The following is a 17105-nucleotide window of genomic DNA, read 5'->3' on the forward strand; positions in this document are numbered from 1 at the left end:
GAAAGGGATGGGGGAGGGAGGGAGAACGAAAATATACCATCGAAAGTCGTGGGTTTCATGTCCTCATGGTGGATAAATAAACTGTGACTCTGGCAAAGGCTTGGGCACTCCGCTTTCCAGCATTATCTGTGCAGTCGATCCCGGCCCGTCGTTGGTCCGCCCGTCTTTTTTATTCCACTGCCTTTTTGGGTAGCCGCCCCTGTCTTTAAAGAACTTTGCGGATCCAAGGTCGTTTATCCCTGAGTGAAAGGACGCTTCAACTTCATCGGGTCGCTCTGGCATGGCATTTTGATGTCGTATCTCGTATGACCTGTGACTAGGCTTGCGCCTGAGAGACTTTGCTGCGTCGCGCCAAGAATAGGGTTTCCTGTACTTCTTACGGTGACTCTCCAAATTGATGGGTCAGAGTGGTGCGATGTTGATGGCTTTCAAGTTCAATGACTTCTACCATGCCGACGTTGACTAGACTAGTAAACCTGGAGCAGTATCTGTCTAGATATCAACTGTCCCAAACTCGCGGGCACTTGTTCACAGCTGTCAACGTCAATAGGTTATGTACTCTGACACGCGGACGGAACAAATTATGCCATTGGGAAACACGAGACCGCCGACTCCAGTCAGATCAGCCTATATACTGCATCTTGCAGGTATAGTCGGTCAATTTTACGGTAGATGGCATAGAGTTTCCCTCATACCACAGCTTCGACTCTACGGCCGCAGGCAAAACCTACAAAGTAACGGCAAACCCAAGCCCCCTCCGTATATGATGTGCAAAAATATCGATGCTACCTAGATAACGCTTAGTCGCTTGCTAAGGAATACCTCACACCAGGGCCGGTTTGCTCATATCTTGTGTCCTTGAATTTTCTGGTAACCCACCATCCGCAGGCGCTGGTGGGAGTTTTGATTGTAATACTAATAACACTGTTTAAGCTGTCGGAAAGTCGGATATAATCTCGATCTTAAACTGGACAACTCGGTAGTTTGACCTCAAAAGAGATGCATTTCCTAATTTTGAAGATACAGTTTTCTCCGAATCTTGAAATCCAGTAGGGGGTCTCTCAACCGACGCATATTAATATATCTAATTGTGTGACGCCAATAATTCGTGTCTTGCGAGCATTCCCAAGCGAATATGTTATCTTATAAGCCACTTGACAAAGACATCCGGAGTACCAAAGGCCTCGCATGGCCATCTTTAAGTATTGACAGCATACCCTAGACTTTCTTGTAATTCTCATGACAAATGACATGGAATGATTATTCAGCACGGTTGAGTTGACTTCAACTCGTCCACAAAATGAGATTACTGTGCCTCCGGGCTTCAGAGGAATATACAGATATTTGAAGACTCAAATATATTCCACAAGCAATATTATTTGACAGCATCTCGGGATAGATTTTGTTCAGCAGTCAAACAGATAGGCTTGAACATCACCGTGTACCAATGAATAATCCTGCCTAGAACACCAGCCGAAGCGGTTAATACTGATAAACGAAAAGGAAAAATTCGCTGGAAAGAATTTGGATCTGGGCAGATGTCAGCTGTAGCGGTCATAAGGCCAGATGAGAAAGCATCTGAATCGACTCGGACTTTCTCAATCAGGATTGGAGGAGACCCGGCTTTAGTCTTCAAGGTATCCAGTGCCGATGAGTAGTTGCATCGGTAAGGAATACGGTCCTTGGTCATGGAGTTAGCAGGTAGGAAGGGAGAAAACAGGTTGAATGGAAGGCGCATGGTTAATACGGAGGCAACCAAAGGCAGCAGTGGTAGTTAAACGGTCACTTGGACCGAATGTGATTATCGTCTGACAAAACAGAATGAAGTATCCCGTACCTCGTACCTCGCTCAAGTCAGCTTGATTTACAAGCCGTCTTTCTGGCCTTTCGAATGACCGCTGGCTGGACGTATATGTGGATCGATGAATAAGTACCTGACCATCACAAAGTACTGTCCGGTAACGCCATAACCGTGTCTCATGTTTGAAGAGTTGGAAATCCGTTCGAGACCGACATATCCCAGTGAGCGGGCCTTTGAAACTGCTGTGTAAGCTCCGGACTTGTCCTTACAAAACCATCGATGTGGTAGTGGCATTCACCAGGCAAGGATTAAGTAAACTTCATTAGGTAGCCATATAGCGAGATTAATTCATCAACACATCTCGACCTTATATGCCGTAACTTTAAAAAGATATTTAGCCAGCGTTATCATCAGTTTTCATTAATGTACGAAGGCTCACACATTCTCAAGCATAATCCTAGTCAATCTACAGATCCATGAAATATCAGTAGTTGGTCGCAAACTTTAGAACTTGTTTCACTGACAAAAACGGAGAGAAATTGAAGCCTAAGGTAGGCCACTGACTAGAACAACATGAAGTTTCGTTCATTCCAAAGCATGAAGGTATCAATTCTATGCAACATAAGAGCATTGTTAATATGTTCTCTGTTGGATGGAGTCGAGAAAGTGAATAGACGCTGACCTATTTTTGGCTTCGGGGTTCGGACCGAGGTAGATAGTAAAGCAGTTTGTCTCGTTTGGAGTCCTGAGGTCTGAAATGCCACTGTGCCGAAATTTCCTGCCTAGCAGAGTTGCACTGTGTACATCAGTGTACGCAGTAGATAATTAGACAGGGTTTGAAAGTCTGTAAAACGGAGATGTGATGAATCATTGATGTTGTGATGGTGAAAAGTTGAACTTGGAAAGCCCGGTGTAAAATGATAGTGGTGCCAATTTGTACGGTTGTACAGCGCCATACGGGACACAATTTTTCACAAAAGATATCATCCAAAATGTTATGCCGCAGACAAACAAAGAACTAGAAGACATTTTTCGTCGCTACAGTGGTACCCGCACGAATCGCTCCATATTGACCTTGAGGTAGGGACATGTGTGATTCCGAGAGTTGGTTCGCCTTGTCTATTAACGGATGTGACACTGTTCGTGTCCAAGCCTCAAGGCTCTAAAACCCAGATATATCCGTGATGGTCCAAATTCGCAAGGCAAAGAATGCTGTAAAAATGCAGAAAACAGTCCAAGGACAACAGAGTTTCCCAAGGATTGCATTTGCAAAAGACATGGAAAAAGCAACAACTAGTGTGTCTTCCGGTCTCTTGGAAGGTGAATCAGTGGACAGAAACCTTAAAGAATGGGGGTTTAGCGCCTCGGAAGTGAGTTAACTACCGAATTGTTTCATCGAAGAGTGTATTGTGTAGACTTTGAGCATGGCCTGCATGAGGTCCGTTGGTAGATCGGAGGATTTGCTGCGTTGCCACATGCATGATAAATCGTATGAATGGTGTACACAGGAACAGTTGTTAAAAATCGAAACATAGCAACACCGACCAAATAATCATTGCTTCATGTATCTTTAGTATAGGTACCGTGGAGAGGACAAATATGTTGCAGTGATTTTTCATGAAGATCATTGATCCGTACAACAGAGATTGAGAGGAACAATCCCATTACTGAATTCCCTATATTCCGTGCAGTGAGATAGAACGGACACGAAAATAGAACAGTTGACTGGAAGCTGACGCGAGTAAACATGCATTCCGCAGAGAGAACTGGATATGGATTACACAGCTCAACAACGGGTAAACGAACTTTACCCTCATGAGGCAGTGTCCAACAGTCGATCAAGAGGGTGCAGAGGACGTGTCCTCTGGTTAATATGGCAAAAGGACGCACTAGACGGAAGAAGCTGCAGGGTCGTAAGGACTGATGTTTATTGTTTCAAAAACAAAGGACAGTTGACTGGTGGAAGTTACCATGTGGAGTGTGAGAAAATCAAAGTCCGCCCGCCGTTTTAGTGAATCTTCCGATTCCCCCCCAACCTCCCTCCCCTCCCCTCCTCGCTGGCCGTACGTCCTCCGCCAGGTCCCTTCCTTTATATATCTGGCCCCGACCTCTAGACGACTACCATTCTACAGTCATGTCGACGCCACATGTCATAGCGTCTTCCTCTAACCATCCTTCTCATTCTGTTTCCTCAAACAATGGGATTGTTGGCGGCCACTACAAGGTTGGGAAGAAAATCGGCGAAGGCTCATTCGGTGTCGTCTTTGAAGGTGAGTTCTTTGCATTCTGCTGCCTTACTCAGCCTTGGGTCGTCCATTCCTTTGCTTTGGCCTGGCTCCGCAGTTCTCGGTGTCAGACCACATAGCAAGTTTCATGAAATTTGTGTTGTTCTTGGGCCTATTTTTTCTTTGCTTCGTTAGCTTTCATTGTAGCCTCATGTTAAACTAACTCCGTACACAAGGCGTCAAGGTGACCACAAACCAACCAGTGGCCATAAAATTTGTGCGTGCATACCTCTCAAGCCACCCCAACCCCACTCATGTCATCATGAATAGGAACCTCGCAAGTCTGATGCTCCTCAACTTCGAGATGAATTCCGTTCGTACAGAACATTGAACGGAACACGTATGTCTTCTATCTACCAGAGTAGTATGATCCGTGCGTTAACTTTGTTGGGGCAGCGGGTGTTCCACAGGTGTATTATTTTGGGCAAGAGGGGCTGCACAACATTTTGGTCATCGACCTTTTGGGTCCCAACTTGGAGGATCTTTTTGATATGTGTGGGCGTAAATTCACTATCAAGACTGTGTGCATGGCTGCCAAGCAGATGGTAAGTTTTTTTGCATGACATTGGAGATGTCTCCTTTCTCCGTCTCATTCGGGCGCTATACCCACACCTTCGTCTGCTCTTCTATGTTTTCTTACATGCCGCTCCCAAATAGGTTACTCGTGTTCAGGCAATCCACGAAAAATCCCTCATCTACCGAGATATCAAGCCTGACAACTTCTTGATCGGCGTTCCTGGAAATAAGAACGCGAATACCATTCACATCATCGGTAAGAATTATACGCTCAATCCAGGTCACTCGCAAGTTGACATGCGTGCTCTAATAGACTTTGGTATGGCAAAGCATTATCGTGATCCCAAGACGAAAGTGCATATTCCTTATCGGGAACGCAAATCGCTGTCTGGTACCGCACGCTACATGTCCATCAATACTCACTTGGGTCGTGAACAGTCTCGTAGAGATGATTTAGAATCTCTGGGACATGTTTTCATGTACTTTTTGAGAGGAGGCCTTCCATGGCAAGGATTGAGGGCCGCAACGAATAAGCAAAAGTATGAAAAGATTGGAGAGAAAAAGCAGACGACTCCTATCTCGGAGCTTTGCGAGGGATTCCCTGGTTAGTCGTTTTCCAGAACGCAAAGTTTGATATTTTAATGACGTTATGTTATTCAGAGGAGTTCACAATCTACATGAACTATGTCAGGAAACTAGGCTTTGAGGAGACACCAGATTACGATTTCCTGCGGGAGCTTTTCTCCAAGGTGTTGAAGACGTTGGGTGAACCTGAAGATGGTATCTTTGATTGGATGCTGCTAAACAACGGCAAGGGATGGGAAGCTAGTAGCGTCAGTCTTCATCTTTCTACATTCAAATTGCTCTGTACCAACCGAATATCTTATAGCACGCATCTGCCTCCGCGGCAGCAACGCCACATCGGGAAGCGCGCCGAGAACGCGACCATGGTCGTCGCTCGCGACAGCCTGATGGGACTACCCCCAACCAGCTTGTCCTTAGCCCTGCCCCTATCCATCAGAAGAGCAGCCGCCGGACCCCAACAGGAGATCGGGATCGTCTTGCGAACACCTCGGGAAGTGTACAACCTCTCGCGCCTACCAGCAGAAGGGCCAGTCAACAGCAAAGAGGAGATATTGGAGGCATCAATAGTGCCACTCTCACTGCACCTCATCCCTATGCTACTGCGCCGAGCCCTAATGGTTACCGTAATGCTCCTACGCCCAATACTTACGGCCGTCAATCTCCAAACCCACCTCCAAATATGCATCTAGGAGCTAATGGACATATGAATGGGTCTGAGTCGTTTTTGTATGGACAAGCACAAGCAGGCAAGAATGGGTCTGGTGAAGCTACTACAGCTGCTGGAACGGGGCAGAAGGATCTACATGGACAAGTAAGAAACGGAATGGGAATGGGAATGTACGATCGGGAACAAATGCAACGGGTCGGCGATCAGGGAGAAGATGGCGGCCACGGACGACCTAAAGGATTCTGGAGCGTGCTTTGCTGCCGCGGATGATGATCTTTTGGATTAGTTTCGCATTTTGGCGTGCTGGCTACGCTTTCATGATCCCTTGGTTAGTATTATTAAATCACTATCGATTGTTCAATGGGACGAATCATAACTGACCAGTTTAACCCGCCCTGCAGTTGTGTCGCACTTCTAGATTTTGCTTTGGTTAAATTCTACAACTCTTTAATCCGGCATTCCACGCACAACTGAACGACAACCCCTGATGCATATACACTCTTTCAAGGCTTCTCCTACATATAATATATCCAGCTAACTGCTATTCGACATCCGCCACTCCCCCTTCGGCCAGCCCGACTCTTTAACCTGGTCGCTAACTATACCTCAGGATGCTATGACGAGACGAGCGAAAGTTCATGACCTTTTCTTTTCCTCTCAATCTTCTTCTGTCAAAACTCAACTTTTGTCTTTTTTACAACGTGTATTTTGTAGTCCAACGTAATGCTTTCCGCATGAAACCATGATCAATATCTATGATTACTATGTTTCACCTTTCTCTATCCACCCTTCACTTTTCATCTCACTCTTTTCTGACCATTTTAATCATAATCGCGTGTATGGATATAATTATGTTGACGAGTTTCTGCTGCTCCTGCCTGTTTGCTTGCATACTCACTCCTTTCTTCAATTTCATCGATTTGAGTCTACCCCGGGTCTTGTCTGAATCACCTGATTGCGCCACACCCAGGAATAGCCGCTGAACGGGATTCAAGACAGGCAAGAGCAGCTATCAGTCGCACGTTTGTTCCAGTGCTTATCTTGTATCTCACTGTTAATCATCCGTTCTTGGGAGAAGCCCACACTGCGCACACAGAGCACGACATATCGACATCGTGTCAAAGATCAGATTTCGCATAGTTAAAGGATTATATCATGGATGATGGGAACCATTTAGTGGTGCCGGGCGTGCCATTGAAGAGGGTTTCTTCAATTGCAAGTCCATCTTGGTCAAAAGTTGCGCATACTGCCCTTGCTGATTTATTTTGTCAAACCCTTGCTCCTGCCCGCGCGCGCACGCACCACACATATATAGGAACCTGCTCAACATCAGGTATCTCAGGATCTCAGGTTGGCGGCGATACAGTTGCAGGATATGCAGGATTCGGGTATGTTGGTCCAGCCGTTCTCCCCTGGCATTCCGCCTGCTGCCTTTGGCGCTGGGGGTCCCATGTGAGTTCGCGTTGTGTTCGTGAGCTTGGTCCGATCTTAGAGGCTTAGGCACTGTCTGGATAGGTTGAAGCAGTTCGATGAGTCGACGGTTGTGAGTAGGAAGGGATCGCAGGCGCCGACGCCTCCGTTATCGGTCAAGGGGATAGGGAATAAAGGTGTGTATCTTTGCTCATAGGCTTTTGTCGATTGCAGGTTGAATGGATGTGCGTTCTGTTTTTGCAGTTGCGAAACCTGATTATTCAGAGTCCAAGATCGTTCTTGCTATGGTAAATCAATTTCGAGATTTGACGGTCTATTGGATCTCTTACCGGTGTCTGGCCTTGATGCTTGTTGTCGTATCCGGCTCCATAGGTCGGCCTTCCTGCTAGGGGCAAGTCGTACTTGAGCAACAAGCTCATGATCTATCTCAAAGTGCGTTGTACAACTTTTTGGTCGTATTGGTTTATATTTGAAGCTGATCAATATATATCATGGTATTCTGTTTATATCGCAGTGGTTGGAATATGATGTTAAAGTGAATTGCTCGTTCTTGGACGGGATCTTTGATTTCGGAGCGTGTATATCGCTGACATGGACTGTGTGCTTTTTGTTTTCTAATACAGGTTTTCAATGTCGGTCAGCTGCGCCGTACAAGAGCGAAGCAGAAGGCGCAGCAGTGAGTCTCTTTCTCTCTATTGTCTTCTCTATTGAGTTTCCCAATATACCCCCTTCCTGCTTCCCCCGGGGATCTACCCACACCCACACACCTCCTCCCCGGGATACTCCTGCTCATATTATCTCCACTCTTCCGTGCTCTTTCTGATGCTAATAATGTCATTCCATGGAGGCTCGGAATCCAGGAGGATCACACGGCATCCTGGTTTAGCCATGACAATACCGAAGCGAATCAGTCGCGGGAGCAGCTCGCACAGGACAGCCTCGAAATGCTGATCCAGTGGCTGAAAGACGGGGGGAACGTGGGGATCCATGGTGCGTGTGACCACACACCCTATTTCCTAAATTTCCAGCTGGGCTGCTTCGCTTCGCGCCGTTGGCCTGTCGAGGAAGAGACAGGCGGCGGGAGCGAGGCGGATTAGCCGGAGCTCCCCTTTTCTGTTATGATTCATCGCCCCTTTACCTTCCCCGCACTTCTGGTGTGTGTGTGGCTGTTTTTGGAAAAATGCTTATTTTGGTACCTGTGTAGATGCGACGAACAGCACGCGAGCGAGAAGGTGAGTTGCCGCTCGTTTATTTTCTTGTGTGGCCGGTTTTTATCTACGCGAGGATGATGATGATCGTATTAATTGACTCTTTGGGATGGTTTATATTATAGGGCGAGCATCGAAGAGCGAGTGGCGAAGGAGAAGGGGATCCATCTTATTTTTCTCGAGTCGTTGTGTGATGACCCAGCGGTCATCGCAGCGAATGTGGCTCTTAAAGTGACGTCTGGCGATCCCGACTATAAGGATATGTCGCCCGAAGTGGCGAAGCGCGATTTCCTGAGACGGATAACAGAGTACGAGAAAGTGTATGAGACGATCACGGAGCCGCACCTGTCGTATCTGCAGATTGTGAACGTGGGCAGCCAAGTGACGGTGTCGCGGATCCATGGGTATTTGCAGAGTCGAATTGCGTTTTATTTGATGAATCTGCATTTGAAGCCGAGGAGTATCTATTTGTCTAGGGTGAGTTTTTGTTGTTCGGTTTTTCGTTTGTGCGTTGGAGGAAGGAAAGATTGATTGGGATATTTTTGGATTTGATATCTGGTATGGTACTGACTACGGGTATGTAGCATGGAGAAAGCCAGTTTAATGTGGAAGGCAAGATCGGAGGTGACTCGTTGCTCTCGCCGAGAGGTATGAGCTATGCGGAAGCACTGCCTGCTTTGATCAAGGACAACATTGGAGACGCACCCTTGACTGTATGTCGATTTGCTCATTCTCAAGGAGCAATACAATGACTCTTTCAACATAGGTCTGGACTTCGACATTGCGGAGAACGATCCAGACTGCGAGCCAGCTGAATTTTCCAAAGTTGACGTGGAAGTCGCTGGATGAATTAGATGCTGGTGCGTGTTTGTCCCTTTTTTTCAGTGTTGCATGTTGGGGAGCAGAGTTGATCGAAGAATGGGTTTAATCTCTAGGTGTTTGTGATGGCATGACATATGAGGTATGCATTACCAATTTTTTAAAAAAACAGGATGGAGTTAATTGACCGGAGATCTGCAGGAAATCGAGGTTAGTGATTAGTTATGGTTGATGGACGAGCATAGTTAATGAAAGTTCTGTGACATAGCAAGCGTACCCAGACGACTTTGCGAACAGAGATGAAGACAAGTTCAACTATCGTTATCGCGGGGGCGAGTCGTATCGCGACGTGGTGGTGAGGCTTGAGCCTGTTATCATGGAGCTTGAGAGGCAGGAGAATGTTCTTGTGATAGGACACCAGGTAAGGATTTCGAATGGACAGTATGCTTCGCTGCATGGATGTGTACGAGTGCTGAGCGTTTTCTGTCTATTAATAATATGATCTAGGCGATTCTTCGGTGCCTGTGAGTGGACATTTCTTTCTTGGCGTGAAAATCGCTCACAGGTAGTGGTGTAGATACGCGTATTTCCATCACCTGCCGCAGGTGGATCTGCCGTATATTAAGATTCCACTGCACACGGTGATCAAGCTGACGCCCAAGGCGTATGGGTGTGACGAGGAACGGTGGGTGTATTCGGAATGGACAGTGAAAATTAATGAGAAAGTGATGTATTGAATGGGGCATGTTTCCAGGTATGCGCTGCCGATTCAGGCGGTGGACACGCACCGTCCGAAGCCGAAGGGACCAGCACCTGTAGTGCATCCCACGACAGCACGACAGTACTTTACGGAGACGGAGGAAAAGGCGTAGATATTTTATTTTACGTGGGTCTCGGTCTGGAGAGAGGAGATGAAGGAGGTCGGGATCGGGAGAAAATCGTATGTTTCGGGTTCGGACTGAAATTGGTGGATGCTACCTGGGGCCTTAATAGATGGGATTGAATATCGGACGTCGCTAGAACACGCCCAAAATAGAAATGCGGCATCTTAAATTAGAAAAGTGGGGTAACCCAACATTCCCACCTTTTAAATCCAGGGGCTCTATATAAGTCACTTTGGAGTCTCAGTCTTGCACTACCACCCACCCACCATGTCTTTCGCCACAGTTGCTCTCCGTGCCGCCAAAAAGCCCGCTGGCTCTCGCGCATTCCACACTCCCTTTGCTCTACTCGGCACGTCGCCATTGACCGCATCCACATCCGCACCCCCTAATGAGCTCGCATACCAATACGAGAAGCAGTACTATGACCTGCCTCACGAGCCCCTCATGTCCTCCTCGGGCTACCGCACATACGTTGTCTCAGAGCCAGACGCGTCCTCCAGGCACTATGAAGTCCCTGCAGGCGCATACCCTACATCATCGCCCTTTTTGCACCACTTTGGCACCACCGCCGCGCCGGAAGTTGGCAGCGCGCAATATTCATCTACCAGCCCGAATCTTCTCGCACATGGATTCACTACACGCGCTGCACCGCAGCATCCCGGAGGAGTAGGCGAGAGCTCCGCGGTGCGCTTCAAGGCCGCACCAGGCGAGATGGGCGCGCGCGGAGGAGGGTATGGCGGAGCTGGCCTGGTCGATGCAAAGGGGACCAAGGCGGGTGTGGGCAGTCTGGGCGAGAGGAACCCGCAGCCCGATAGCAAAGTCGCGGAACAATATTCAAAAGCGGGCGTAGACAGCGCATGGAAGCTGAGAAAGTAACGATGACGATGAACACCTTTTTCTCTATAGATTGCATTGCTTGTGTTGTTTTGTACCTTCCTTTCTTCTTCTGTTTTAATCTGCACTATGATAGCTCTGTACTACACATTGAATTTTATTTCTCATGACATGTTGTGTTTTATATTTGTCGCCCTCGGCAATGTCTCAAGCAGCGTGGGAATAACTGTATAGAGGACTTGTCAAGCTAATCGTTGGCCAGTCGACGCCTTTTTGACCAGCCACGACCAGCTAGCTGCCTCAAGGCCTGTCTGCGATGACCCTCCATCTCCCCCTCAACGCAGCCTCGCCCCTGCCCCCGTCCCCCTCCTTTCTTGTCCCCGCCAAAGACCATGCGGCATATCTAGCCAGGGCCTTCCATGCTATCATGAAAGCGAGGCGCATCGTCGTCATCTGTGGTCCGTGCTGCCTGCAGATCTTGAGTGTAGTCTCTTACCGCTCTTCCGTTCGTTAGGTGCTGGCATCTCGGTCCAGGCGGGCATCCCAGACTTTCGTTCCGCGGATGGCCTCTTTCAGTCCATTAAGCGCGATAACCCAAAGGAGGCCATGTCCTCTGGGAAAGAGCTTTTCGACGTGTCGGTTTTCAATGTCAGTCCATCGCACTGCGTCGCGCCCCTCTAGCTAATTTTTTATTTATTTATAAATTCATTTTTTTTTACGCTTTCGCAGTCTGAGCAGAAAACTTCGTTGTTCTGCCAGATGATCGCCCAGTTGTCTGATCTGTCTCAGGCGGCGGAGCCTACATCATTTCATCAAGTTCTTCGTGAGCTAGACGACCGCGGAAGACTACTACGTGTGTATACACAGAACATAGATGCCATCGAGCAAAAATCGGGTCTTTCGTTCGGCGTGCCCGAGTATGAAGGCAAGCGCGGCAAGGCCGCCAGAGCAAAGGCCAAACTAAAAGCTGCCGCCGCTGCTGCCGCCGCCCTCGCTGCTACTGAGGAATCCGCGACTACTCCTGCGAACCCAGATCAACAACAGACTGAGAGCAGCAGCGATCCAGTACCATCGACGAGCCGCCTTCCGTCCCCACCGGCAGAGACCCCCCGCTGTATCCCACTGCACGGCACCCTCCAATCAATGCACTGCCAGATCTGCAACCACTCCTCACCACTCCTTGACTATCTGCCCTCACTAGCCTCAGGTGTTCCGCCGCCGTGCCCCGAGTGCACCTCCCTCGAAGCGACGCGCCAGCTTGTCGGCAAGCGCCCGCGGGGCATCGGCCGTCTTAGGCCCAGCGTTGTGCTGTACAATGAGATGCACAAGGACGGCGAGGGCGTGGGTGATATTGTGCAGAAGGACCTCATGGGCGCGAGTAAAGGTAAAGGACGGAGCGGCGCGGACCTGCTGCTTGTCGTCGGCACGTCCTTGCGGGTTCCCGGGACGAAGCGCATGGTGAGAGAGTTTGCAAAGGCTGTTCGGTCCCGCGGTGCGGGGAGCTCTTCGACTACGACGAAAGACGAGCAGCAGCAGCACGTACCAACGACGCCTGCGCATGGGGGCCGGACGACGGTGAATAGCAATAGGACGAGCTCCGGGTTGGCTACGCCTGCACCTTCTCCGCGGCGCTCGCCTACGGCGGACGACGAGTCCGCTTCTGGGAGCAGCAGCAGCAACGCCGCGCCTATGAAGGCGATCTATTTGAATCTAGACTTTCCTGTGCCGACGCGTGAATGGGAGGGCGTATTTGATGCGTGGATACAGGGTGACGCGCAGGATTTTGCGGAGATGCTAAAGGTGGAAATTGAGAAGGAGGCAAAGGCGAAGGAGGTGTTGGTTGAGAAGAAGATGAAGAAGAAGAGGGAGGAAGAAATTGAGGTGCAGGCGGAGGAAAAGGAGAAGGAGAAAGGGGAAGTTGCAGAGGCGATGTTGGATTTGGCAAGTAAGGGCAAAGATAATTATGCCTTGCGAGAGGAGGAAGAAGAAGAAGAGGAGGAGGAGGAAGAGGATGGACCCGCGGAAGATGAATTACCGGACTATGGCAGGATGATGTTGCAGAGGGAGAAGGAGAAGAAAGCCAAGGCAAAGGTGAAGGAGATTCTGAAAAAGCAACAGCAACAGCCATATGGGAGTACATCGGTGAAGCGCAAGTTGGGGCAAGTATCGAAGAATCCTTCGTCTTCGTCTTCATCATCTCTGTCATCCTTGTCGTCACTGTCGTCGTCCGCTGAATCTTTGCCTTCTCTATCTTCGTCATCGATTACTCCACCTACACCGACTTCTTTGGGTAAGAGAAGAAAGGCGTCGTTGCCACTATCGCCACCATCTACTCCAGTTGTAAGAAGAAAGGTCAGAGGCGAGCCACCGTTATCGACGAGAACGAGCAAGGGGAAGGGGAAAGAGAGATCACGAAACGAAGATGGTAACAGCGACGAGGATATCAAAATGGATGATAGAACAACTCAGCAGACGACGCATACGCACTCAAATTCAAAGCTTTTCGTGCGCATTCCTCCGCGCGTCCCAACCGCCAATGTGCAGTCAGAGAATATGAATATGCATGTCAAGACGAATCTGACGAATTCTGTTCCTCAGCCGCGGTATGTGTATACGCCACCGCAGCCACCGTTACAGCCGTATTATAGGGCGTCGTATGTCCCGCCGTTGTATGTGAGGCCATATGAGTTTTTGAGAGGAGATCGGATGCATGTAGGTGCGGAGGAGGATATGGATGTTGATGTTGACGTCGTCGGGGACGAGCGAACACAATACGATTACGAACAACCACACACTCCAGCGCGTTTCTCCCCTCTGTCAAGGTACGCTGGCGGCATGTCTTCTCATCCTCATATGCCCGTTCAGTCACACTCGCACCCGCCCTCGCGTTCGCGTTCTGGCTCGATGCGTGACTATGACCATGCCCGTGATAAGGATATTCTGAACATGTCGCCGCCAACCAGTCCGTCGAGGTATCGCCATTCCATTTCATCGTCGTCGTACTCGCGCTCTCCATCCCTTTCGTCGATGCCGTCGTCTCCTACCTCTATTCGTGTGCCTCCACGCCCTCGGGCTGTTCCGCCTTCTCCTCCTTCGATTCATCATAGCTATGATCAGTACCATTCTTCTCCTTCTCATTATGCTTCGCAGACTTCAGGCGCTGGGATGGAGACTGCGGTATCGCTCCCGACGCCGCCGCGCTTGAACGACCACCATCGACTTGGGGGCAGGATTGACCATAGTCATACCTTGCTCAGTTTGCGCATGGCGCGGACGCAGCTCGCAGCTCAGGATGCTGCGTGAGGTGGGAGGAACTTGTCGCGCGTGAATACGCAAGTAAGTGGCAATAAACTATGGTTTACATTCTCCCCAAATTGCAGCATCATAGCTCACACTGACCCTACCACCCGCCACCTCTATATATACTAGGTAAATACTCAATCTTAGATATACTGCCAAAGTTGCCACTTTTATTACCATAATAGATAGTTTGAACAAACGGACCGCAACTCTGAAAGAGATGTATCGCTCAAGTTAATACTTAGAAAAGTTGCAAGCCAGACCGTTGCTGTTGACCACAATTGTTCAATTAGCGTGCGACCAGTTTGCAGTGGTAGATATGGGCACGACCCTCAATTTCCCATCGGAATGTGTTTGCCAAATAGCGAGGCAGTATTGCCATCAAAGTAATGATCGTCTCACGGCCCTCACGTCCAATCCGTATGGCACTTAAACCGTTCATGTTCAACTTTTAGTTTTTCCAATTGGTAACTTCTCTCTCGCTGACGTCTCTGCTCTAAGCCTATATTCCATACGTGTGAAAACTTGTTGTTGACAAGTGCCACTCAAATATGAGAAAACTCCGCGTCCCGAAACTTAGAGCCAATGCTGAAAAGCGACATGGTGAATTTTACCAATAAAATGTACAGGATTGAAATTGACTGTTTTTCAGAGGACAATGGCGCACCTTTGACTTTCAATAAAATACAGCGTGTTGCTGGCTTTCCGAATTTAATTGAACCTCGCAGACATACCGCTTCAGACATATACTGCCGTACACTTTCGATGTCAGGCAACGGATTTCCATTGTGGATTGGCTCTAGAATACTTATGCCACAGCCATATTCCAAACGCACTGTTGAGGTGGGTGATGTTGGATATCTAAACGACAGCGGCAACTTTGTATTTTCATTTAATCTTTTTCTTCCGGGTAACGATCCCTTGAACCAATTATTCCGAAAGGGGCTTCCTGAGGGCTACATCCCACTGGATCCTCCCACCAACAACGAGATTCTGAAAATATCTGATTATTTTGCGCCTGGATCTGTTATTGCAAGCAATGGTGTCGATGTCACTCGGGTTTCTGAGTCTCCCCTGTACGTCTGGAGTTAAACATATCTACCCAACGCTGATACTTGCTACAGTCACCTCAAGTTCAGGTCTTCAGAGCCAGAAGCGGTCGCTCTTGTTCTGCCGGATGGTGCCAGCAGAGAAGACTTCAAAGGACTATCTCGCTTACAGGAATACCTAAAGACGCACGCTGAAAGTTGGATACAATATTTGAGCAATGGAACGTTATATTCTGTTCCCAATGGTGGTCTCTATGTTATCACAGGATGTGACAAGGCGCCAACTTGCTCAACGGCTGTATTCCCCTACAAACACTTCTTGGGGAGCAGGCATACGTCTTTTGAATTCGCAAAAGGTTACATGCAACCTGCCAGTAGGCTCGGTATTGACTCTTATGAAGGGAGAGACCACGGGCGTGATGTTCAAGAGCATTGTTTATTCGTTCGCGGGATACGGATAGCACTTTCTGACCCCGAATGGAATATACAAATTGACGAAGGACTCTCCGAGGACACCCCCATTTCGCCATTACCATTGACTCCCCCTATCTCAGACCAGGTACTCCCCGCAAAAATAGATGTCGAAGAGCCCCTCCAGCTTGAGACCCGCATCAATAATACCTGCAGCACGGACACTATTGATAGCGACATTTCTCAAGAAAATGAAGTTCAAGTCTGTAAAGTGAGAGGTAACCAAACAATCTTCTGGGACTGTTTCTGACAATGTTTAGTATCCATTCCATCCATCAGACCTTATTCTCCAGATTATGCTTTCCACGGTGCATTTCATGAGTGTTTCTAGAGCCGGCCTGAACTGACCTTTTGCGTCAACAGCATCCAGATACCAAGCTAGCTCTCGTTGACGATTACACATGGTCGCAGTTTGCAAAGATTTCTCAGAAGGTTGGACTTCATGAACCCGCCAGGGCTCCATTGATTTCTAGATGCAAGCAAAATAGCTTTATCTCTGATTGGGGCATCTTGTTGGATGCCATATTTAAATCGCATGTCGTTGTCGAGACTGACGGTGTGTTGCTATCTCTTTTTTTTCTGCTTTACGAAGATGTTGATAAGCGTTTAGGGATTTTGAATCTTATCCCAAAGCAAAGCAAAAACTTTAGCATGGTATGCACATTGAGATCTCTTAAGTAAACTATTCAGACTCCAAAATATTCCTTAGACAATCTGGTTTGACAGTCTGCGAAAGCAACTTCGGTCACGTCAGTCATCACCAGAACCGGTTTGGGCTACGGCCCTCGTCGTAGACCTGGTTCGCCAAGGTGAAAGCATAAGAGGCCCGGGACAGAAATTTGTGATCAATTAGATGTGAATGCCTCAGTACATTATAATTATTCATCGTGCGTGGATGCCCAAGTATGTTGCAGCAAATTATGACCTATTCTCAACTTCTTCTCCATCTAGTATTGGCCGCATTGCAACTCATTACTGACCCTTCCCCCTTCCCACTGCGCAACTCTTATACTACATACACCATTGATTCATTTCATAAATGTATGGTACAGAATGCCGCAGCCTTAAAGTATTTGCATTGATAAATAACTTAAACAAACGGACAATGTCAGAAAGAGTCTTCTGCCACACCCATGCTGGAGCGCCATTTAGGAATATTGAAGGGGTCCAGGCTGTGTTCACCCTCATTGCCAATGTTCATGCTCTTAGCTACCAATTTTTTCATCTCAAACTTCTACCTGTTTGTTGAATCTAA

At 48.2% G+C, this 17105-nt stretch overlaps 5 protein-coding genes across 5 annotated transcripts; all 5 read left to right on the forward strand.

Annotated features, from left to right (window-relative positions):
- Window positions 1-3935: 3935 nt before the first annotated feature.
- Window positions 3936-6124, forward strand: JR316_0006012 (Casein kinase I-like protein 1; the record flags this gene model as incomplete). The annotated part of the gene is made up of 8 exons (XM_047891761.1): window positions 3936-4071; window positions 4263-4303; window positions 4357-4426; window positions 4483-4631; window positions 4744-4858; window positions 4916-5206; window positions 5263-5435; window positions 5492-6124. 8 exons carry the CDS (start codon window positions 3936-3938, stop codon window positions 6122-6124), a joined length of 1608 nt encoding a protein of 535 aa, XP_047749110.1.
- A 1105-nt stretch (window positions 6125-7229) lies between these two features.
- On the forward strand, window positions 7230-10184 carry JR316_0006013 (6-phosphofructo-2-kinase/fructose-2,6-bisphosphatase 1; the record flags this gene model as incomplete). Its single annotated transcript, XM_047891762.1, has 16 exons — window positions 7230-7306; window positions 7370-7461; window positions 7529-7572; window positions 7658-7717; window positions 7909-7961; window positions 8133-8275; window positions 8314-8439; window positions 8490-8517; window positions 8619-8970; window positions 9078-9206; window positions 9260-9353; window positions 9429-9454; window positions 9514-9522; window positions 9581-9733; window positions 9918-9997; window positions 10067-10184. The coding sequence occupies 16 exons, from the start codon at window positions 7230-7232 to the stop codon at window positions 10182-10184; spliced, it is 1584 nt and encodes a 527-aa protein (XP_047749111.1).
- A 279-nt stretch (window positions 10185-10463) lies between these two features.
- JR316_0006014 (uncharacterized protein) lies at window positions 10464-11072 on the forward strand (the record flags this gene model as incomplete). The annotated part of the gene is made up of 1 exon (XM_047891763.1): window positions 10464-11072. One exon carries the CDS (start codon window positions 10464-10466, stop codon window positions 11070-11072), a length of 609 nt encoding a protein of 202 aa, XP_047749112.1.
- Window positions 11073-11346: 274 nt separating this feature from the next.
- JR316_0006015 (NAD-dependent protein deacetylase hst4) lies at window positions 11347-14333 on the forward strand (the record flags this gene model as incomplete). Its single annotated transcript, XM_047891764.1, has 3 exons — window positions 11347-11488; window positions 11545-11678; window positions 11760-14333. The coding sequence occupies 3 exons, from the start codon at window positions 11347-11349 to the stop codon at window positions 14331-14333; spliced, it is 2850 nt and encodes a 949-aa protein (XP_047749113.1).
- An 807-nt stretch (window positions 14334-15140) lies between these two features.
- Window positions 15141-16703, forward strand: JR316_0006016 (uncharacterized protein; the record flags this gene model as incomplete). The annotated part of the gene is made up of 5 exons (XM_047891765.1): window positions 15141-15406; window positions 15455-16061; window positions 16214-16406; window positions 16461-16504; window positions 16560-16703. 5 exons carry the CDS (start codon window positions 15141-15143, stop codon window positions 16701-16703), a joined length of 1254 nt encoding a protein of 417 aa, XP_047749114.1.
- Window positions 16704-17105: the final 402 nt, after the last annotated feature.

This window comes from Psilocybe cubensis, chromosome 5, assembly GCF_017499595.1.
Source record: "Psilocybe cubensis strain MGC-MH-2018 chromosome 5, whole genome shotgun sequence".
Taxonomy (NCBI): domain Eukaryota; kingdom Fungi; phylum Basidiomycota; class Agaricomycetes; order Agaricales; family Agrocybaceae; genus Psilocybe; species Psilocybe cubensis.